Source organism: Bombina bombina, chromosome 3 (assembly GCF_027579735.1).
Source record: "Bombina bombina isolate aBomBom1 chromosome 3, aBomBom1.pri, whole genome shotgun sequence".
NCBI lineage: Eukaryota > Metazoa > Chordata > Amphibia > Anura > Bombinatoridae > Bombina > Bombina bombina.
In genome coordinates, this window is record NC_069501.1 from 48,275,252 (window position 1) to 48,295,703 (window position 20,452).

At 40.1% G+C, this 20,452-nt stretch overlaps 1 protein-coding gene across 3 annotated transcripts in view; it reads left to right on the forward strand.

Moving 5' to 3' along the window:
- Positions 1 to 20,452, forward strand: part of ATP6V1A (ATPase H+ transporting V1 subunit A) — a 230,848-nt gene that overhangs the window by 202,403 nt on the left and 7,993 nt on the right. For all 3 annotated transcript variants that reach the window (XM_053705827.1, XM_053705826.1, XM_053705828.1), the window contains exon 14: positions 833 to 1,004. In XM_053705827.1, the coding sequence (XP_053561802.1) occupies positions 833 to 1,004 (172 nt within the window). The remainder of the gene's footprint in view (positions 1 to 832; positions 1,005 to 20,452) is intronic.

Below are 20,452 nucleotides of genomic sequence, written 5' to 3' on the forward strand. Positions count from 1 at the left end.
AAGGCTGTTCCGATGTAGACTTTTTAGCCCAGTCATGAAAGGGTTAAAGAAAAAGTAAACTTGATGACTTTTCCCATTTTTGTAAACATTAAAGTGACAGTAAAGTCAAAATTAAACTTTCAGTTCACTTCTGTTTTTAAATTTGCTTCATTCTCTTGTTATCATTTGTAAAAAAGTAGGCTTAGTAGCAGAAGTGCACTACTGGGAGCAAGCTGTAGAGCCAATGACAAGAGAAGTATGTGTGTAGCCACCAATCACCTGCTAGTTCCCAGTAGTGCACTGCTTATCCTGAGCCTACCTAGGTATACTCTTCAACAAAGGATACTAAGCGATCAAATCAAGTGTTTATTACAATTCCATGCTCTATCCAACTCATTAAAGGGATAAGAAACCCAAAATGTTTCTTTAATGGTTCAGATGGAAAGTGGTTTCAAATTGCATACTCTAACTTCTTTTATCTAATTTGCTTTGTTCTTTTGGTATACTTAGTCGAAAAGCATACCTAGCTAGACTCAGGAACAGCAATGCACTACTGGGAGATAGCTGCTGATTGGGTATTCCACATATATGCCTCTTGTCATTAGCTGACCCAATATGTTCAGCTAGTTCCCAGTGGTGCAATACTGCTCATTCAACAAAGAATACAAAGAGAATGAAACTGAGATAATGGAAGAACATTGGAAAGTTTAAAACTGCGTGCTCTGAGTGAATCGTGAAATAAAAATGTTTTTGTTTGCATGTCCCTTTAAACTTTAGTTTTCAGTTTACTGTCCCTTTTAAAGTCTTCTGCTGAGAAACTGAGGCTGTTTTAGTAACTACCTTTTCTACACAGGTTCTGTCCTTTCTACAAAACCACAGGGATGCTGTCTAACATGATAGCATTTTATGACATGGCGCGTCGTGCAGTGGAAACCACAGCTCAGAGTGACAACAAGATCACGTGGTCCATTATCAGAGAACAGATGGGAGATATCTTATACAGACTGACGTCCATGAAATTCAAGGTCAGTTGTCACATCCATGAGAAAAAGGATCTTAGGTTGCACTCTATTTTAATATGTCAAAAATGTTTTCTTTTTTTTCACCTGGGTTAATAAAGATTTGTGTTTATTTTAGTATGCAAATACTACTGTTTAATATATTACTGTACCAAGACATTTTATAGTGGCCATATTCATGGTGCTGTTTAATATATTACTGTACCAAGACATTTTATAGTGGCCATATTCATGGTTCTGTTTAATATATTACTGTACCAAGACATTGTATAGTGGCCATATTCATGGTTCGGTTTAATATATTACTGTACCAAGACATTGTATAGTGGCCATATTCATGGTTCTGTTTAATATATTACTGTACCAAGACATTGTATAGTGGCCATATTCATGGTGCTGTTTAATATATTACTGTACCAAGACATTGTATAGTGGCCATATTCATGGTTCTGTTTAATATATTACTGTACCAAGACATTGTATAGTGGCCATATTCATGGTTCTGTTTAATATATTACTGTATCAAGACATTGTATAGTGGCCATATTCATGGTTCGGTTTAATATATTACTGTACCAAGACATTGTATAGTGGCCATATTCATGGTGCTGTTTAATATATTACTGTACCAAGACATTGTATAGTGGCCATATTCATGGTTCCGTTTAATATATTACTGTACCAAGACATTGTATAGTGGCCATATTCATGGTTCCGTTTAATATATTACTGTACCAAGACATTGTATAGTGGCCATATTCATGGTTCCGTTTAATATATTACTGTACCAAGACATTGTATAGTGGCCATATTCATGGTTCTGTTTAATATATTACTGTACCAAGACATTGTATAGTGGCCATATTCATGGTTCTGTTTAATATATTACTGTACCAAGACATTGTATAGTGGCCATATTCATGGTTCTGTTTAATATATTACTGTACCAAGACATTGTATAGTGGCCATATTCATGGTTCTGTTTAATATATTACTGTACCAAGACATTGTATAGTGGCCATATTCAACGGTCCTTGTCCGTTGTACTTCATAACAGAGCTTTATGTAAACATATTGGTAGCAGAGGAGGGTACACAGTCCCAGTGAAAGTGCTGCTAAATACTTCCATAGCCAACATGCAAGTGGATGACCAATAAAAAGCACTTAAAGGGACACTGAACCCAATTTTTTTTTTCTTTTGTGATTCAGATATAGCATGCAATTTTAAGCAACTTTCTAATTTACTCCTATTATCAATTTTTCTTTGTTCTCTTGCTATCTTTATTTGAAAAAAGGGCATCCAAGCTTTTATTTTTGATTTAGAACTGTACAACACTTTTTTATTGCTGGATGAATTTATCCACCAATCCGCAAGAACAACCCAGTTTGTTCACCAAAAATGGGCCGGCATCTAAACTTTCTTGCATTTTAAATAAAGATCCCAAGAGAATTAAGAAAATTTGATAATAGGAGAGTACATTAGAAAGTTGCTTAAAATGTCATGCTCTATCTGAATCACAAAAGAAAAAATTTGGGTTCAGTGTCCCTTTAAAGGTGACGTAGCGTTACTTTGGGGTATGCCTTATATAGATGCTAATGCTCCTATGTAAATAAGCCAAGAAGAGGAAATTACAGACGTTTAGATAACATTTGTTTTGTTACACTTCTTTTTTCTAAATGTTTCCTCATTCATGACGACACATAAAGGTGATGCTAGAAATTAGGGTCAAACCATCCACTTTATTTTCCTCCAGGTTTTTAAGCTACTTGCAGAAGGCTACATAGCTCTGATGCTTTACTACCATTTTTACCACTGGATAGATGAACTGAAGGGTCCACAATGGGCCTGATGATCTAGACCTCTCTGCTCTGGCGAGATGATCTAATACGTCTTGTCAGCACCGCAAGGTCCATTTTTAAAAAGCTGATTTTTTTTTTTCTTGAGGGTTCTATGCAGAATTCTGGATGTGGAGAGGAGCCTACATTCCAAAATAGTGCTTAAAAAAAAGCCTCCAAAGATTTGGTGAGAATTTTTGATCGACAGGCCCTATGTCCCTTGCTGCCTCATTTCAGAGATTCCAACTGGCTTTTGTAACGCTGCCTACAGTTCTCCCTTGTGACCTGGGATAGGTAGTGGGCAAAATTCTTTGTAATCTATCTTGATCTCAAATATTACCGTTCAGGACACTATTTTCTCTCTTTTGTCACTCAACTCCAGGATCTGTAGTGGTTTAATGTTACAGCATACAACATACTTCCTTATTATGGCCACTAGAGTGTGCTCTTTGTTTTATGAAGCATTTTTTGTGTTAGGTTTACTATACCCATGCTTCTGTAGAAGTTTTTCTTCACAATGGGTACAAACTAGAGGCAGACTTAGCAGTCGGGCAAATAGGACCTGGCTTGAGGGCTGGGCACGTAGTGCACTAGTGGCTATGATCTGGTGCGGGCAGCAAATGAGCTAGCTTTTTCTTTTTTTATTTACCCCTTACCAAGCTAGGGCATCTATTGTACTGAGGTCTTAGGAAGGGCCAATTTCTAGCTGAATTTGATCATCAGTTGCTCTGGTATCTATACAGCAGGGACATATACCATCTGGACACAAGGGAAGGACATGTGTGAGGAAAACTGTAAAAGCAACCAATTTGGTGTGCGCTAGGTGTGATGTAAGTCACTCCTTATAACCTTCCCACTAGGCTATAGTCAAATTGAGTATAAAATCAGATGTATACAGGAGGGCGCAATCAATGCTTAAACACTTCTCTCTACTTTCATATACAAATATCCCCTACAAAGAACTTTAAAAACAACAACCATGTAATTCAACTCTCTTCCTATACTGTCCTAGGGGTGTCTCCCCTTCTTTAAAATATTAAGAGGTTGTAACCTTAAATATTTCTTAAAATGTTTATAATAGTTCTCTGGACACCTTCCCGGATTATTTTTAAAGTGTTCACTTATATCCTTACGACAAAAATAAAAAAATGTAAAGAACAGTCTTTATTTGCTCATTTTGCAAAGAGTGAAAACCCAATCCTTAGTATTCTAAATCACTGCATATGGTACCTTCTAAACATCTGCTCCGCTCGTGCCACGACATCTTCTCGTTCAGGGCTCCACAAGTTGCTCCAACCGTTCCCACAGCTGGTGTTACCTGTCAGTCCTGACGTAGCGTCTAAATCGGCGTTTCACATGACCTCCAACTTGTGGTTTGATTGGTTCCTTATTTAGAAAGCCGTCTGCTTCCCTTTTTGTGATTATATCCATTTGGCACATAATCATAACATGACTGTGCCTGCACATGCCAGATGCACACTCTCTAGAAAGTAATGGGACAAGCATTCTGACTGCTTAAAGTCCCTTTACAATGGGATGTGGCTACTGAGGAAATATGGAGGATAAATGTTTTCCTTTTTTGCAGAGATGTTTAGGTGATATTTGCTAGTCGGCTTTTTACAGCAGCACTGCAATACTTTCAACCTTTGGGTATCATCCCTTTAAGCATTTGTGTAAAAGGGGCCTCTTTATCACTTCAATATTTTTGCATCTACTGGGGCAGTAAATAGTTGTACAGCCTGATTCTCATTTATTAGACTACATTTATCTCCTATTTCATGTGCTTGCCACCATAAATGAGCGAAAGCAAGATTTTTGTACTTATCATTAATGGGACAGTCTACTCTAAAAATGTTAATGTATAAAAAGATAGATAACGCTTTTACTACCCATTCCTTAGCTTTGCACAACAAACATTGTTATATTAATATACTTTATAACCTTTAAATCTCCAAATTTCTGCCTGTTTCTAAGCCCCCTGCAGGTCGCCTATCTCAGGGCATTTTTATGGCTATTCACAGCCTGTTCACACTGACGCTGCCTGTTCATGTGTGCCATATAGATAACGTGCTCATTATTCATGAGTCTGCACAAATTGTCTAAAATGCAAGTCTCTAAATAGCAGGGTGCTTCATAGTGCAGAAAATCAAATCCTGTTTATACCATCCTCCCCAAATGCAAGTCAATACCCACAAAAGTGGTAGCACCAGCATGTGCTAAATCAGGCTTGCCAGGGAATCAGTGTCTCAACTCACTGCTCCAAGCTTAATTTTCCAGGAGAACCAGAAGCCGTTCCAGAACGTTCCTTCCTGGGATTCAACACCAAACTCCAGCTGTCTTATGTGGCCCAATTGTTTTATTTAAAAACTTTAAAACATTAAAAACAAAGTTTGTGACACAGCTCACATAAGCTCTGCAAATGCTACGCGCTTCTTGGCGTCAGCTGCTGTTTCATCAGGAATTTTTTACATTTACTGTTGGAAGTTGACATGAAAGTCATGTAAGAAGCAGCGAAAATAGACCAATCCAAAGTTGATTATTCCACAGAACAGTTGTATGCAAAAGTTTAGGCACCCCTGACAATTTCCATGATTTTCATTTATAAATAATTGGGTGTTTGGATCAGCAATTTCATTTTGATCTATCAAATACCTGAAGGGCACAGTAATATTTCAGTAGTGAAATGAGGTCTATTGGATTAACAGAAAATGTGCAATATACATCAAAACGAAATTAGACAGGTGCATAAATTTGGGTAGAGCCTCCTTTAGGAGAAATAACAGCCTCTAGATGCTTCCTATAGCCTGTAATGAGTGTCTCGATTCTGGATGAAGATATTTTGGACCATTCCTCCTTGCAAAACATCTCCAGTTCAGTTAGGTTTGATGGTTGCCGAGCATGGATAGCCCGCTTCAAATCATCCATCAGATTTTCAATGATATTCAGGTCTGGGGACTGGGATTGTAATTCCAGAACATTGTACCTGTTCCGCTGCATAAATGCCAGAGTAGATTTTGAGCAGTGTTTTGGGTCGTCTTGTTGAAATATCCAGCTCCGGCGTAACTTCAACTTTGTGACTGATTCCATTCCTCAACATTATTCTCAAGTATCTGCTGATATTGAGTGGAATCCATGCAACCCTCAACTTTAACAAGATTCCCAGTACCAGCACTGGCCACACAGCCCCACAGCATGATGGAACATCCACCAAATTTTACTGTGGCTAGCAAGTGTTTGTCTTGGAACGCTGTGTTCTTTTGCCGCCATGCATAACACCCCTTGTTATGACCAAATAACTCGATCTTTGTTTCATCAGTCCACCACACCTTCTTCCAAAATGAAGCTGGCTTGTCCAAATGTGCGTTTGCATACCTCAAGTGACTCTGTTTGTGGTGTGTGTGCAGAAAAGGCTTCTTCCGCATCACTCTCCTATACGCTGAATTGTTGAACGATGCACAGTGATACCATCTGCAGCAAGATGTTGTAGGTCTTTGGAGGTGGTATGTTTTTGACCATTGTCACCATCCTTTGCCTGTGCTTCACCGATATTTTAATTCTGGACTTAACAAGAACTGTGCCTGTGATCTTCCATTTCCTCACTATGTTCCTCACAGTGGACAATGACATCTTAAATCTCTGCGATAGTTTTTTGTACCCTTCCCCTAAACCATAATGTTGAACAATCTTGGTTTTCAGGTCATTTGAGAGTTGTTTTGAGGCCCCCATATTGCCACTCTTCAGAGGAGAGTCAAAGAGAACAACTTGCAATTGGCCATCTTAAATACCTTTGCTCATAATTGGATACAACTGTCTATGAAGTTCAAGGCTTAATGGGCTCACCAAACCAATTGTGTGTTCCAATTAATCAATGCTAGGTAGTTACAGGTATTCAAATTAACAAAATGATAAGGGTGCCCAAATTTATTCACCTGTCTAATTTCGTTTTGATGCATATTGCACATTTTCTGTTAATCCAATAAACCTCATTTCTCCAACATAGGTGTGTCCGGTCCACGGCGTCATCCTTACTTGTGGGATATTCTCTTCCCCAACAGGAAATGGCAAAGAGCCCAGCAAAGCTGGTCACATGATCCCTCCTAGGCTCCGCCTACCCCAGTCATTCTCTTTGCCGTTGTACAGGCAACATCTCCACGGAGATGGCTTAGAGTTTTTTTAGTGTTTAACTGTAGTTTTTCATTATTCAATCAAGAGTTTGTTATTTTCAAATAGTGCTGGTACGTACTATTTACTCAGAAACAGAAAAGAGATGAAGAATTCTGTTTGTATGAGGAAAATGATTTTAGCAACCGTAACTAAAATCCATGGCTGTTCCACACAGGACTGTTGAGAGCAATTAACTTCAGTTGGGGGAACAGTTTGCAGTCCCTTGCTGCTTGAGGTATGACACATTCTAACAAGACGATGTAATGCTGGAAGCTGTCATTTTCCCTATGGGATCCGGTAAGCCATGTTTATTACGATTGTAAATAAGGGCTTCACAAGGGCTTATTTAAACTGTAGACTTTTTTTGGGCTAAATCGATTGATATTAACACTTATTTAGCCTTGAGGAATCATTTATTCTGGGTATTTTGATTTTATAATATCGGCAGGCACTGTTTTAGACACCTTATTCTTTAGGGGCTTTCCCAAAGCATAGGCAGAGTCTCATTTTCGCGCCGGTGTTGCGCACTTGTTTTTGAGAGGCATGGCATGCAGTCGCATGTGAGAGGAGCTCTGATACTTATAAAAGACTTCTGAAGGCGTCATTTGGTATCGTATTCCCCTTTGGGTTTGGTTGGGTCTCAGCAAAGCAGATACCAGGGACTGTAAAGGGGTTTAAAGCTTAAAACGGCTCCGGTTCCGTTATTTTAAGGGTTAAAGCTTCCAAAATTGGTGTGCAATATTTTCAAGGCTTTAAGACGCTGTGGTGAAAATTTGGTGAATTTTGAACAATTCCTTCATGTTTTTTCGCAATTGCAGTAATAAAGTGTGTTCAGTTTAAAATTTAAAGTGACAGTAACGGTTTTATTTTAAAACGTTTTTTGTACTTTCTGCTCAAGTTTATGCCTGTTTAACATGTCTGAACTACCAGATAGACTGTGTTCTGAATGTGGGGAAGCCAGAATTCCTATTCATTTAAATAAATGTGATTTATGTGATAATGACAATGATGCCCAAGATGATTCCTCAAGTGAGGGGAGTAAGCATGGTACTGCATCATTCCCTCCTTCGTCTACACGAGTCTTGCCCACTCAGGAGGCCCCTAGTACATCTAGCGCGCCAATACTCCTTACTATGCAACAATTAACGGCTGTAATGGATAATTCTGTCAAAAACATTTTAGCCAAAATGAACCCTTGTCAGCGTAAGCGTGGCTGCTCTGTTTTAGTTACTGAAGAGCATGACGACGCTGATATTAATATCTCTGAAGGGCCCCTAACCCAATCTGAGGGGGCCAGGGAGGTTTTGTCTGAGGGAGAAATTACTGATTTAGGGAACATTTCTCAGCAGGCTGAATCTGATGTGATTACATTTAAATTTAAATTGGAACATCTCCGCATTTTGCTTAAGGAGGTATTATCCACTCTGGATGATTGTGAAAATTTAGTCATCCCAGAGAAACTATGTAAAATGGACAAGTTCCTAGAGGTGCCGGGGCTCCCAGAAGCTTTTCCTATACCCAAGCGGGTGGCGGACATTGTTAATAAAGAATGGGAAAGGCCCGGTATTCCTTTCGTCCCTCCCCCCATATTTAAAAAATTGTTTCCTATGGTCGACCCCAGAAAGGACTTATGGCAGTCAGTCCCCAAGGTCGAGGGAGCGGTTTCTACTTTAAACAAACGCACCACTATTCCCATAGAGGATAGTTGTGCTTTCAAAGATCCTATGGATAAAAAATTAGAAGGTTTGCTTAAAAAGATGTTTGTTCAGCAGGGTTACCTTCTACAACCCATTTCATGCATTGTCCCTGTCACTACAGCCGCATATTTCTGGTTTGATGAACTGCTTAAGGTGCTCGATAGTGACTCTCCTCCTTATGAGGAGATTATGGACAGAATCAATGCTCTCAAATTGGCTAATTCTTTCACTCTAGACGCCTCTTTGCAATTGGCTAAGTTAGCGGCTAAGAACTCTGGGTTTGCTATTGTGGCGCGCAGAGCGCTTTGGTTGAAATCTTGGTCGGCTGATGCGTCTTCCAAGAACAAGCTCCTAAACATTCCTTTCAAGGGGAAAACGCTGTTTGGTCCTGACTTGAAAGAGATTATCTCTGATATCACTGGGGGTAAGGGCCACGCCCTTCCTCAGGATCGGCCTTTCAAGGCAAAAAATAGACCTAATTTTCGTCCCTTTCGTAAAAACGGACCAGCCCAAGGTGCTACGTCCTCTAAGCAAGAGGGTAATACTTCTCAGGCCAAGCCAGCTTGGAGACCAATGCAAGGCTGGAACAAGGGAAAGCAGGCCAAGAAACCTGCCACTGCTACCAAGACAGCATGAAATATTGGCCCCCGATCCGGGACCGGATCTGGTGGGGGGCAGACTCTCTCTCTTCGCTCAGGCTTGGGCAAGAGATGTTCTGGATCCTTGGGCGCTAGAAATAGTCTCCCAGGGTTATCTTCTGGAATTCAAGGGACTTCCCCCAAGGGGGAGGTTCCACAGGTCGCAGTTGTCTTCAGACCACATAAAAAGACAGGCGTTCTTACATTGTGTAGAAGACCTGTTAAAAATGGGAGTGATTCATCCTGTTCCATTAAGAGAACAAGGGATGGGGTTCTACTCCAATCTGTTCATAGTTCCCAAAAAAGAGGGAACGTTCAGACCAATCCTAGATCTCAAGATCTTAAACAAATTTCTCAAGGTCCCATCGTTCAAGATGGAAACCATTCGAACTATCCTTCCTTCCATCCAGGAAGGTCAATTCATGACCACGGTGGATTTAAAGGATGCGTATCTACATATTCCTATCCACAAGGAACATCATCGGTTCCTAAGGTTTGCATTCCTGGACAAACATTACCAGTTCGTGGCGCTTCCTTTCGGATTAGCCACTGCTCCAAGGATTTTCACAAAGGTACTAGGGTCCCTTCTAGCGGTGCTAAGACCAAGGGGCATTGCAGTAGTACCTTACCTGGACGACATTCTGATTCAAGCGTCGTCCCTTCCTCAAGCAAAGGCTCACACGGACATTGTCCTGGCCTTTCTCAGATCTCACGGCTGGAAAGTGAACGTGGAAAAGAGTTCTCTATCCCCGTCAACAAGGGTTCCCTTCTTGGGAACAATTATAGACTCCTTAGAAATGAGGATCTTTCTAACAGAGGCCAGAAAAACAAAGCTTCTGGACTCTTGTCGGATACTTCATTCCGTTCCTCTTCCTTCCATAGCTCAGTGCATGGAAGTGATCGGGTTGATGGTGGCGGCGATGGACATAGTTCCTTTTGCGCGCATTCATCTAAGACCATTACAACTGTGCATGCTCAGTCAGTGGAATGGGGACTATACAGACTTGTCTCCGAAGATACAAGTAAATCAGAGGACCAGAGACTCACTCCGTTGGTGGCTGTCCCTGGACAATCTGTCTCAAGGGATGATGTTCCACAGACCAGAGTGGGTCATTGTCACGACCGACGCCAGTCTGATAGGCTGGGGCGCGGTCTGGGGATCCCTGAAAGCTCAGGGTCTTTGGTCTCGGGAAGAATCTCTTCTACCGATAAATATTCTGGAACTGAGAGCGATATTCAATGCTCTCCAGGCCTGGCCCCAGCTTGCGAGGACCAGGTTCATACGGTTTCAATCAGACAACATGACGACTGTTGCGTACATCAACCATCAGGGGGGAACAAGGAGTTCCCTAGCGATGGAAGAAGTAACCAAAATTATTCTTTGGGCGGAGTCTCACTCCTGCCACCTGTCTGCTATCCACATCCCAGGAGTGGAAAATTGGGAAGCGGATTTTCTGAGTCGGCAGACATTGCATCCGGGGGAGTGGGAACTCCATCCGGAAATCTTTGCCCAAGTCACTCACCTGTGGGGCATTCCAGACATGGATCTGATGGCCTCTCGTCAGAACTTCAAAGTTCCTTGCTACGGGGCCAGATCCAGGGATCCCAAGGCGGCTCTAGTGGATGCACTAGTAGCACCTTGGACCTTCAAACTAGCTTATGTGTTCCCGCCATTTCCTCTCATCCCCAGGCTGATAGCCAGGATCAAGCAGGAGAGGGCGTCGGTGATCTTGATAGCTCCTGCGTGGCCACGCAGGACTTGGTATGCAGATCTGGTGAATATGTCATCGGCTCCACCTTGGAAGCTACCTTTGAGACGAGACCTTCTTGTTCAGGGTCCGTTCGAACATCCGAATCTGGTTTCACTCCAGCTGACTGCTTGGAGATTGAACGCTTGATTTTATCGAAGCGAGGATTCTCAGATTCTGTTATCGATACTCTTGTTCAGGCCAGAAAGCCTGTGACTAGAAAGATTTACCACAAAATTTGGAAAAAATATATCTGTTGGTGTGAATCTAAAGGATTCCCTTGGGACAAGGTTAAGATTCCTAGGATTCTATCCTTCCTTCAAGAAGGATTGGAAAAAGGATTATCTGCAAGTTCCCTGAAGGGACAGATTTCTGCCTTGTCGGTATTACTTCACAAAAAGCTGGCAGCTGTGCCAGATGTTCAAGCCTTTGTTCAGGCTCTGGTTAGAATCAAGCCTGTTTACAAACCTTTGACTCCTCCTTGGAGTCTCAATTTAGTTCTTTCAGTTCTTCAGGGGGTTCCGTTTGAACCCTTACATTCCGTTGATATTAAGTTATTATCTTGGAAAGTTTTGTTTTTAGTTGCGATTTCTTCTGCTAGAAGAGTCTCAGAATTATCTGCTCTGCAGTGTTCTCCTCCTTATCTGGTGTTCCATGCAGATAAGGTGGTTTTACGTACTAAACCTGGTTTTCTTCCAAAAGTTGTTTCTAACAAAAACATTAACCAGGAGATTATCGTACCTTCTCTGTGTCCAAAACCAGTTTCAAAGAAGGAACGTTTGTTGCACAATTTGGATGTTGTTCGCGCTCTAAAATTCTATTTAGATGCTACAAAGGATTTTAGACAAACATCTTCCTTGTTTGTTGTTTATTCAGGTAAAAGGAGAGGTCAAAAAGCAACTTCTACCTCTCTCTCTTTTTGGATTAAAAGCATCATCAGATTGGCTTACGAGACTGCCGGACGGCAGCCTCCCGAAAGAATCACAGCTCATTCCACTAGGGCTGTGGCTTCCACATGGGCCTTCAAGAACGAGGCTTCTGTTGATCAGATATGTAGGGCAGCGACTTGGTCTTCACTGCACACTTTTACCAAATTTTACAAGTTTGATACTTTTGCTTCTTCTGAGGCTATTTTTGGGAGAAAGGTTTTGCAAGCCGTGGTGCCTTCCATTTAGGTGACCTGATTTGCTCCCTCCCTTCATCCGTGTCCTAAAGCTTTGGTATTGGTTCCCACAAGTAAGGATGACGCCGTGGACCGGACACACCTATGTTGGAGAAAACAGAATTTATGTTTACCTGATAAATTTCTTTCTCCAATGGTGTGTCCGGTCCACGGCCCGCCCTGGTTTTTTTAATCAGGTCTGATATTTTATTTTCTTTAACTACAGTCACCACGGTACCATATGGTTTCTCCTATGCAAATATTCCTCCTTAACGTCGGTCGAATGACTGGGGTAGGCGGAGCCTAGGAGGGATCATGTGACCAGCTTTGCTGGGCTCTTTGCCATTTCCTGTTGGGGAAGAGAATATCCCACAAGTAAGGATGACGCCGTGGACCGGACACACCATTGGAGAAAGAAATTTATCAGGTAAACATAAATTCTGTTTTCACTACTGAAATATTACTGTGTCCTTCATTTATTTGATAGATCAAAATGAAATTGCTTATCCAAGCACCCAATTATTTATAAATGAAAATCATGGAAATTGTCAGGGGTGCCTAAACATTTGCATACGACTGTATATCTGAACTTATTAAGGATATTTAGTATCTATAAATTTTGGTATTTTGTATTTTATGATTTATCTGTATATTTGGCAAAATTGTAGATTGGCGCCCTCTAGTGATCATTTCTTTCATGTAATTAGCAAGAGTCCATGAGCTAGTGACGTATGGGATATACATTCCTACCAGGAGGGGCAAAGTTTCCCAAACCTTAAAATGCCTATAAATACACCCCTCACCACACCCACAAATCAGTTTTTACAAACTTTGCCTCCTATGGAGGTGGTGAAGTAAGTTTGTGCTAGATTCTACGTTGATATGCGCTCCGCAGCAGGTTGGAGCCCGGTTTTCCTCTCAGCGTGCAGTGAAATGTCAGAGGGATGTGAGGAGAGTATTGCCTATTTGAATGCAATGATCTCCTTCTACGGGGTCTATTTCATAGGTTCTCTGTTATCGGTCGTAGAGATTCATCTCTTACCTCCCTTTTCAGATCGACGATATACTCTTATATATATATATACCATTACCTCTGCTGATTTTCGTTTCAGTACTGGTTTGGCTTTCTACAACATGTAGATGAGTGTCCTGGGGTAAGTAAGTAAGCTTATTTTCTGTGACACTCTAAGCTATGGTTAGGCACTTTTTTATAAAGTTCTAAATATATGTATTCAAACATTTATTTGCCTTGACTCAGGATGTTCAACATTCCTTATTTTCAGACAGTCAGTTTCATACTTGGGATAATGTATTTGAATCAATCATTTTTTCTTACCTTAAAAAATTTGACTTTTTCCCTGTGGGCTGTTAGGCTCGCGGGGGCTGAAAATGCTTCATTTTATTGCGTCATTCTTGGCGCGGACTTTTTTGGCGCAAAATTTTTTTCTGTTTCCGGCGTCATACGTGTCGCCGGAAGTTGTGTCATTTTTTGACATTTTTTGGCGTCAAAAGTGTCGGCGTTCCGGATGTGGCGTCATTTTTGGCGCCAAAAGCATTTAGGCGCCAAATAATGTGGGCGTCTTATTTGGCGCTAAAAAATATGGGCGTCATTTTTGTCTCCACATTATTTAAGTCTCATTATTTATTGCTTCTGGTTGCTAGAAGCTTGTTCACTGGCATTTTTTTCCCATTCCTGAAACAGTCATTTAAGGAATTTGATCAATTTTGCTTTATATGTTGTTTTTTCTATTACATATTGCAAGATGTTCCACGTTGCAATTGAGTCAGAAGATACTTCAGGAAAATCGCTGCCCGGTGCTGGAGCTACCAAGCTAAGTGTATCTGCTATAAACTTTTGGTATCTGTTTCTCCAGCTGTTGTTTGTATTGCATGTCATGACAAACTTATTAATGCAGATAAAATTTCCTTTAGTACTGTTACATTACCTGTTGCTGTTCCGTCAACATCTAATTTTCAGAGTGTTCCTGATAACATAAGAGATTTTATTTTTAAATCCATTAAGAAGGCTATGTCTGTTATTTCTCCTTCTAGTATACATAAAAGTCTTTTAAAACTTCTCTTTTTTCAGATGAATTTTTAAATGAACATCATCATTCTGATACTGATAATGGTTCTTCTGGTTCAGAGGTTTCTGTCTCAGAGGTTGATGCTGATAAATCTTTGTATTTGTTCAAGATGGAATTTATTCGTTCTTTACTTAAAGAAGTATTAATTGCATTAGAAATAGAGGATTCTGGTCCTCTTGATACTAAATCTAAACGTTTAAATAAGGTTTTTAAATCTCCTGTAGTTATTCCAGAAGTATTTTCTCTCCCTGATGCTATTTCTGAAGTAATTTCCAGGGAATGGAATAATTTAGGTAATTCATTTACTCCTTCTAAAACGTTTTAAGCAATTATATCCTGTGCCATCTGACAGATTAGAGTTTTTTGGGACAAAATCCCTAAGGTTAATGGGGCTGTCTCTACTCCTGCTAAACGTACTACTATTCCTACGGCAGATAGTACTTCATTTAAGGATCCTTTAGATAGGAAAATTGAATCCTTTCTATGAAAAGCTTACTTATGTTCAGGTAATCTTCTTAGACCTGCTATATTTTTAGCGGATGTTGCTGCAGCTTCAACTTTTTGGTTAGAAGCTTTAGCGCAACAAGTAACAGATCATAATTTTATAGCATTATTATTATTCTATAACATGCTAATAATTTTATTTGTGATACCATCTTTTTGATATCATTAGAGTTGATGTCAGGTATATGTCTCTAGCTTTATGGCCTAAAACTTGGAATGCTGATATGTCTTCTAAGTCAACTTTGCTTTCCCTTTCTTTCCAGGGTAATAAATTATTCGGTTCTCAGTTGGATTCTATTATCTCAACTGTTACTGGAGGGAAGGGAACTTTTTTACCAAAGGATAAAAAATCTAAGGTAAATTTAGGTCTAATAATCGTTTTCGTTCCTTTCCTCACAACAAGGAACAAAAGCCTGATCCTTCATCCTCAGGAGCGGTATCAGTTTGGAAACCATTTCCAGTTTGGAATATATCCAAGCCTTATAGAAACCTAAAGCCAGCTCCTAAGTACCCATGAAGGTGCGGCCCTCATTCCAGCTCAGCTGGTATGGGGCAGATTACGTTTTCTTCAAAGAAATTTGGATCAATTCCGTTCACAATCTCTGGTTTCAGAACATTGTTTCAGAAAGGTACAGAATTGGCTTCAAGTTGAGGCCTCCTGCAAAGAGATTTTTTTCTTTCCCTTGTCCCAGTAAACACAGCAAAGGCTCAGCATTTCTGAAATGTGTTTCAGATCTAGAGTTGGCTGGAGTAATTATGCCAGTTCCAGTTCTGGAACAGGGGCTGGGGTTTTATTCTATCTCTTCATTGTACCAAAGAAGGTCAATTCCTTCAGACCAGTTCCGGATCTATCAATATTGAATCGTTATGTAAGGATACCAACATTCAAGATGGTAACTGTAGGACTATCCTGCCTTTTGTTTAGCAAGGGCATTATATGTCTACAATAGATTTTCAGGATGCATATCTGCATATTCCGATTCATCCAGATCACTTTTAGTTTCTGAGATTCTCTTTTTAGACAAGCATTACCAGTTTTGTGGCTCTACCGTTTGGCCTAGCATCAGCTCCAATCATTTTTTCAAAGGTTCTCGGTGCCCTTCTGTCTGTAATCAGAGAACAGGGTTTTGGTATTTCCTTATTTGGACGATATCTTGGTACTTGCTCAGTCTTCACATTTTCGCAGAATCTCATACGAATCGACTTGTGTTGTTTCTTCAAGATCATGGTTGGAGGATCAATTTACCAAAAAGTTCATTGATTCCTCAGACAAGGGTAACCTTTTTAGGTTTCCAGATAGATTCAGTGTCTATGACTCTGTCCTTGTCAGACAAGAGAAGTTTAACATTGATATCAGCTTGTCAAAACCTTCAGTCACAATCATTCCCTTTGGTAGCCTTATGCATGGAAATTTTAGGTCTTAGGACTGCCGCATCGGATGCGATCTCCTTTGCTCGTTTTCACATGCGACCTCTTCAGCTCTGTATGCTGAACCAATGGTGCAGGGATTACACAAAGATATCTCAATTAATATCTTTAAACCGATTATACGACACTCTCTGACGTGGTGGACAGATCACCATCGTTTAGTTCAGGGGGCTTCTTTGTTCTTCCGACCTGGACTATAATCTCAACAGATGCAAGTCTTACAGGTTGGGGAGCTGTGTGGGGGTCTCTGACGGCACAAGGGGTTTGGGAATCTCAGGAGGTGAGATTACCGATCAATATTTTGGAACTCCGTGCAATTTTCAGAGCTCTTCAGTCTTGGCCTCTTCTGAAGAGAGAGTTGTTCATTTGTTTTCAGATAGACAATGTCACAACTGTGGCATACATCAATCATCAAGGAGGGACTCACAGTCCTCTGGCTATGAAAGAAGTATCTCGAATTTTGGTTTGGGCGGAATCCAGCTCCTGTCTAATCTCTGCGGTTCATATCCCAGGTATAGACAATTGGGAAGCGGATTATCTCAGTCGCCAAACGTTGCATCCGGGCGAATGGTCTCTTCACCCAGAGGTATTTCTTCAGATTGTTCAAATGTGGGAACTCCCAGAAATAGATCTGATGGCTTCTCATCTAAACAAGAAACTTCCCTGGTATCTGTCCAGATCCCGGGATCCTCGGGCGGAGGCAGTGGATGCATTATCACTTCCTTGGAAGTATCATCTTGCCTATATCTTTCCGCCTCTAGTTCTTCTTCCAAGAGTATTCTCCAAGATTCTAAAGGAATGCTCGTTTGTCCTGCTGGTAGCTCCAGCATGGCCTCACAGGTTTTGGTATGCGGATCTTGTCCGGATGGCCTCTTGCCAGCTGTGGACCCTTCCGTTAAGACCAGACTTTCTGTCGCAAGGTCCTTTCTTCCATCAGGATCTCAAATCCTTAAATTTTAAGGTATGGAGTTTGAACGCTTGATTCTTGGTCAAAGAGGTTTCTCTGACTCTGTGATTGATACTATGTGACAGGCTCGTAAATCTGTATCTAGAGAGATATATTATAGAGTCTGGAAGACTTATATTTCTTAGTGTCTTTCTCATCATTTTTCTTGGCATTCTTTTTGAATAACGAGAATTTTACATTTTCTTCAGGATGGTTTAGATAAAGGTTTGTCCGCAAGTTCCTTGAATGGACAAATCTCTGCTCTTTCTGTTCTTTTTCACAGAAAGATTGCTAATCTTCCTGATATTCATTGTTTTGTACAAGCTTTGGTTCGTATAAAACCTGTCATTCAGTCAATTTCTCCTCCTTGGAGTTTGAATTTGGTTCTGGGGGCTCTTCAAGCTCCTCCTTTTGAACCCATGTATTCTTTGGTCATTAAATTACTTTCTTGGAAAGTTTTGTTTCTTTTGGCCATCTCTTCTGCCAGAAGAGTCTCTGAATTATCTGCTCTTTCTTGTGAGTCTCCTTTTCTGATTTTTCATCAGGATAAGGCAGTGCTGCAAACTTCTTTTGAATTTTTTACCTAAGGTTGTGAATTCTAACAACATTAGTAGAGAAATTGTGGTTCCTTCATTATGTCCTAATCCTATGAATTCTAAGGAGAAATCATTGCATTCTTTGGATGCTGTTAGAGCTTTGTATTATTATGTTGAAACTACTAAGTCTTTCCGAAAGACTTCTTGTCTATTTGTCATCTTTTCCGGTTCTAGAAAAGGCCAGAAAGCTTCTGCCATTTCTTTGGCATCTTGGTTGAAATCTTTATTTCATCATGCCTATGTCGAGTCGGGTAAAACTCCGCCTCGAAGGATTACAGCTCATTCTACTAGGTCAGTTTCTACTTCCTGGGCGTTTAGGAATGAAGCTTCGGTTGATCAGATTTGCAAAGCAGCAACTTGGTCCTCTTTGCATACTTTTACTAAATTCTACCATTTTTGATGTGTTTTCTTCTTCTGAAGCAGTTTTTGGTAGAAAAGTACTTCAGGCAGTGGTTTCAGTTTGAATCTTCTGCTTATGTTTTCATTAAACTTTATTTTGGGTGTGGATTATTTTCAGCAGGAATTGGCTGTCTTTATTTTATCCCTCCCTCTCTAGTGACTCTTGCGTGGAAAGATCCACATCTTGGGTAGTCATTATCCCATACGTCACTAGCTCATGGACTCTTGCTAATTACATGAAAGAAAACATAATTTATGTAAGAATTTACCTGATAAATTCATTTCTTTCATATTAGCAAGAGTCCATGAGGCCCACCCTTTTTTGTGGTGGTTATGATTTTTTTGTATAAAGCACAATTATTCCAATTCCTTATTTTTTATGCTTTCGCACTTTTTTCTTATCACCCCACTTCTTGGCTATTCGTTAAACTGATTTGTGGGTGTGGTGAGGGGTGTATTTATAGGCATTTTAAGGTTTGGGAAACTTTGCCCCTCCTGGTAGGAATGTATATCCCATACGTCACTAGCTCATGGACTCTTGCTAATATGAAAGAAATGAATTTATCAGGTAAGTTCTTACATAAATTATGTTTTTTCGTCCTTAGTGAGTAAGAGATTTGTCCAAGTCTGTAAATAGAACTAAGATAATGAGGTAGTCTGCAGAGGCTTAGATACAAGCTAATCACAGAGGTAAAATGTGTATTAATATAACCGTGTTGGTTATGCAAAACTGGGGAATGGGTAATAGAGGGATTATCTATCTTTTAAACAATAAAATTTTTTGGAGTAGACTATCCCGTTTAATTTTTTTTCTCTTCATATTTGTAGTAACAGCACATGATGCCCCTTTTTTTCTTTTCTGATGTTCTTATGACTTCTTATGGCTAAATGGTAAAAATGGAGGGAATGGGGAGTAATAAGAGGTTTCTCGTTGAACAGTTTGAGTTTCTGCCTTTTTTCAAGTGGATAATTTACTATCAAAGTCTGAGTTGGAAGATGCACATGCATAAATATATTTCTTTCATGTAATTGGCAAGAGTCCAAGAGCTAGTGACGTATGGGATATACATTCCTACCAGGAGGGGCAAAGTTTCCCAAACCTCAAAATGCCTATAAATACACCCCTCACCACACCCACAATTCAGTTTTACAAACTTTGCCTCCTATGGAGGTGGTGAAGTAAGTTTTGTGCTTGATTTCTATTATTTCTTCTATGATAAGCGCTTCTAAGCATTTTGAAGCCCAATTCTTCTGAGTACAGTGTTTGTCAAAGGAATGTGAAGGGAGTATCGCCTATTGATTTTATGGTTTTCCTTGCGGGAAATCTTTTCAAAGGTTCTCTGTTATCGGTCGTAGGGATTCATCTCCTACCTCCCTTTTCAGATCGACGATATACTCTTATATACCATTACCTCTGCTGATACTTTTTCAGTACTGGTTTGGCTATCTGCTATATATGGATGGGTGTCTTTCGGCAAGCATATTTTTCTTATTTTAGACACTCTCGGCTATGGTTTGGCGCTTTATGTATTAATATAAAGTTTTAAATATATGTATTTTACTTATATTTGCCATGAGTCAGGTCTATGTATATATCCTTTTGCAGACTGTCAGTTTCAGTTTGGGAAGCATGTTTAGGAAGTTATTTGTCTTACCTGGGGTATAGTCCTTTTTTCAAATTGACTGTTTTTTCTTTTAATTTCGCAGGCAAAATTAGGCTCGCAAGGGCACAAAATGCTGTTATTTATGGCATCATTCTTGGCGCAATAATTTTTTTGGCGCGATGGTACATCTTTGATTATGCAAGTTCGTCATTTCCGGCATCTTAGTTGACGCCAGGTTTCCTTGCACGAGGTTGTGTCTGTTATGACGAAAGTTGCATCATTTGCGGATGTTGTTGGCGCCAAAACATTTTTCAACTTCTTTGTGCGTCATACTTGGAGCCAAAAATGTACTTTATTTTTCACCCCACTTCCTATATGCCTCTTGCCTTCTATATGCTCAGAGGGCTATGCTGTTTGCATTTTTTCCCCATTCCTGAAACTGCCATATAAGGAAATTGTAAATTTTGCTTTATTGTTTTTTTTTTTGTTTTTTTTTACATTTTGCAAGATGTCTCAATCTCATCCTGTTTCAGAAGCAACTGTTGGAACCCTGCTGCCTGATCCCAGTTCTACCAAAGCTAAGTGTATCTGTTGTAAATTTGCTGAGATTATATCTCCAGCTGCAGTATGTAGCAGTTGTCATTA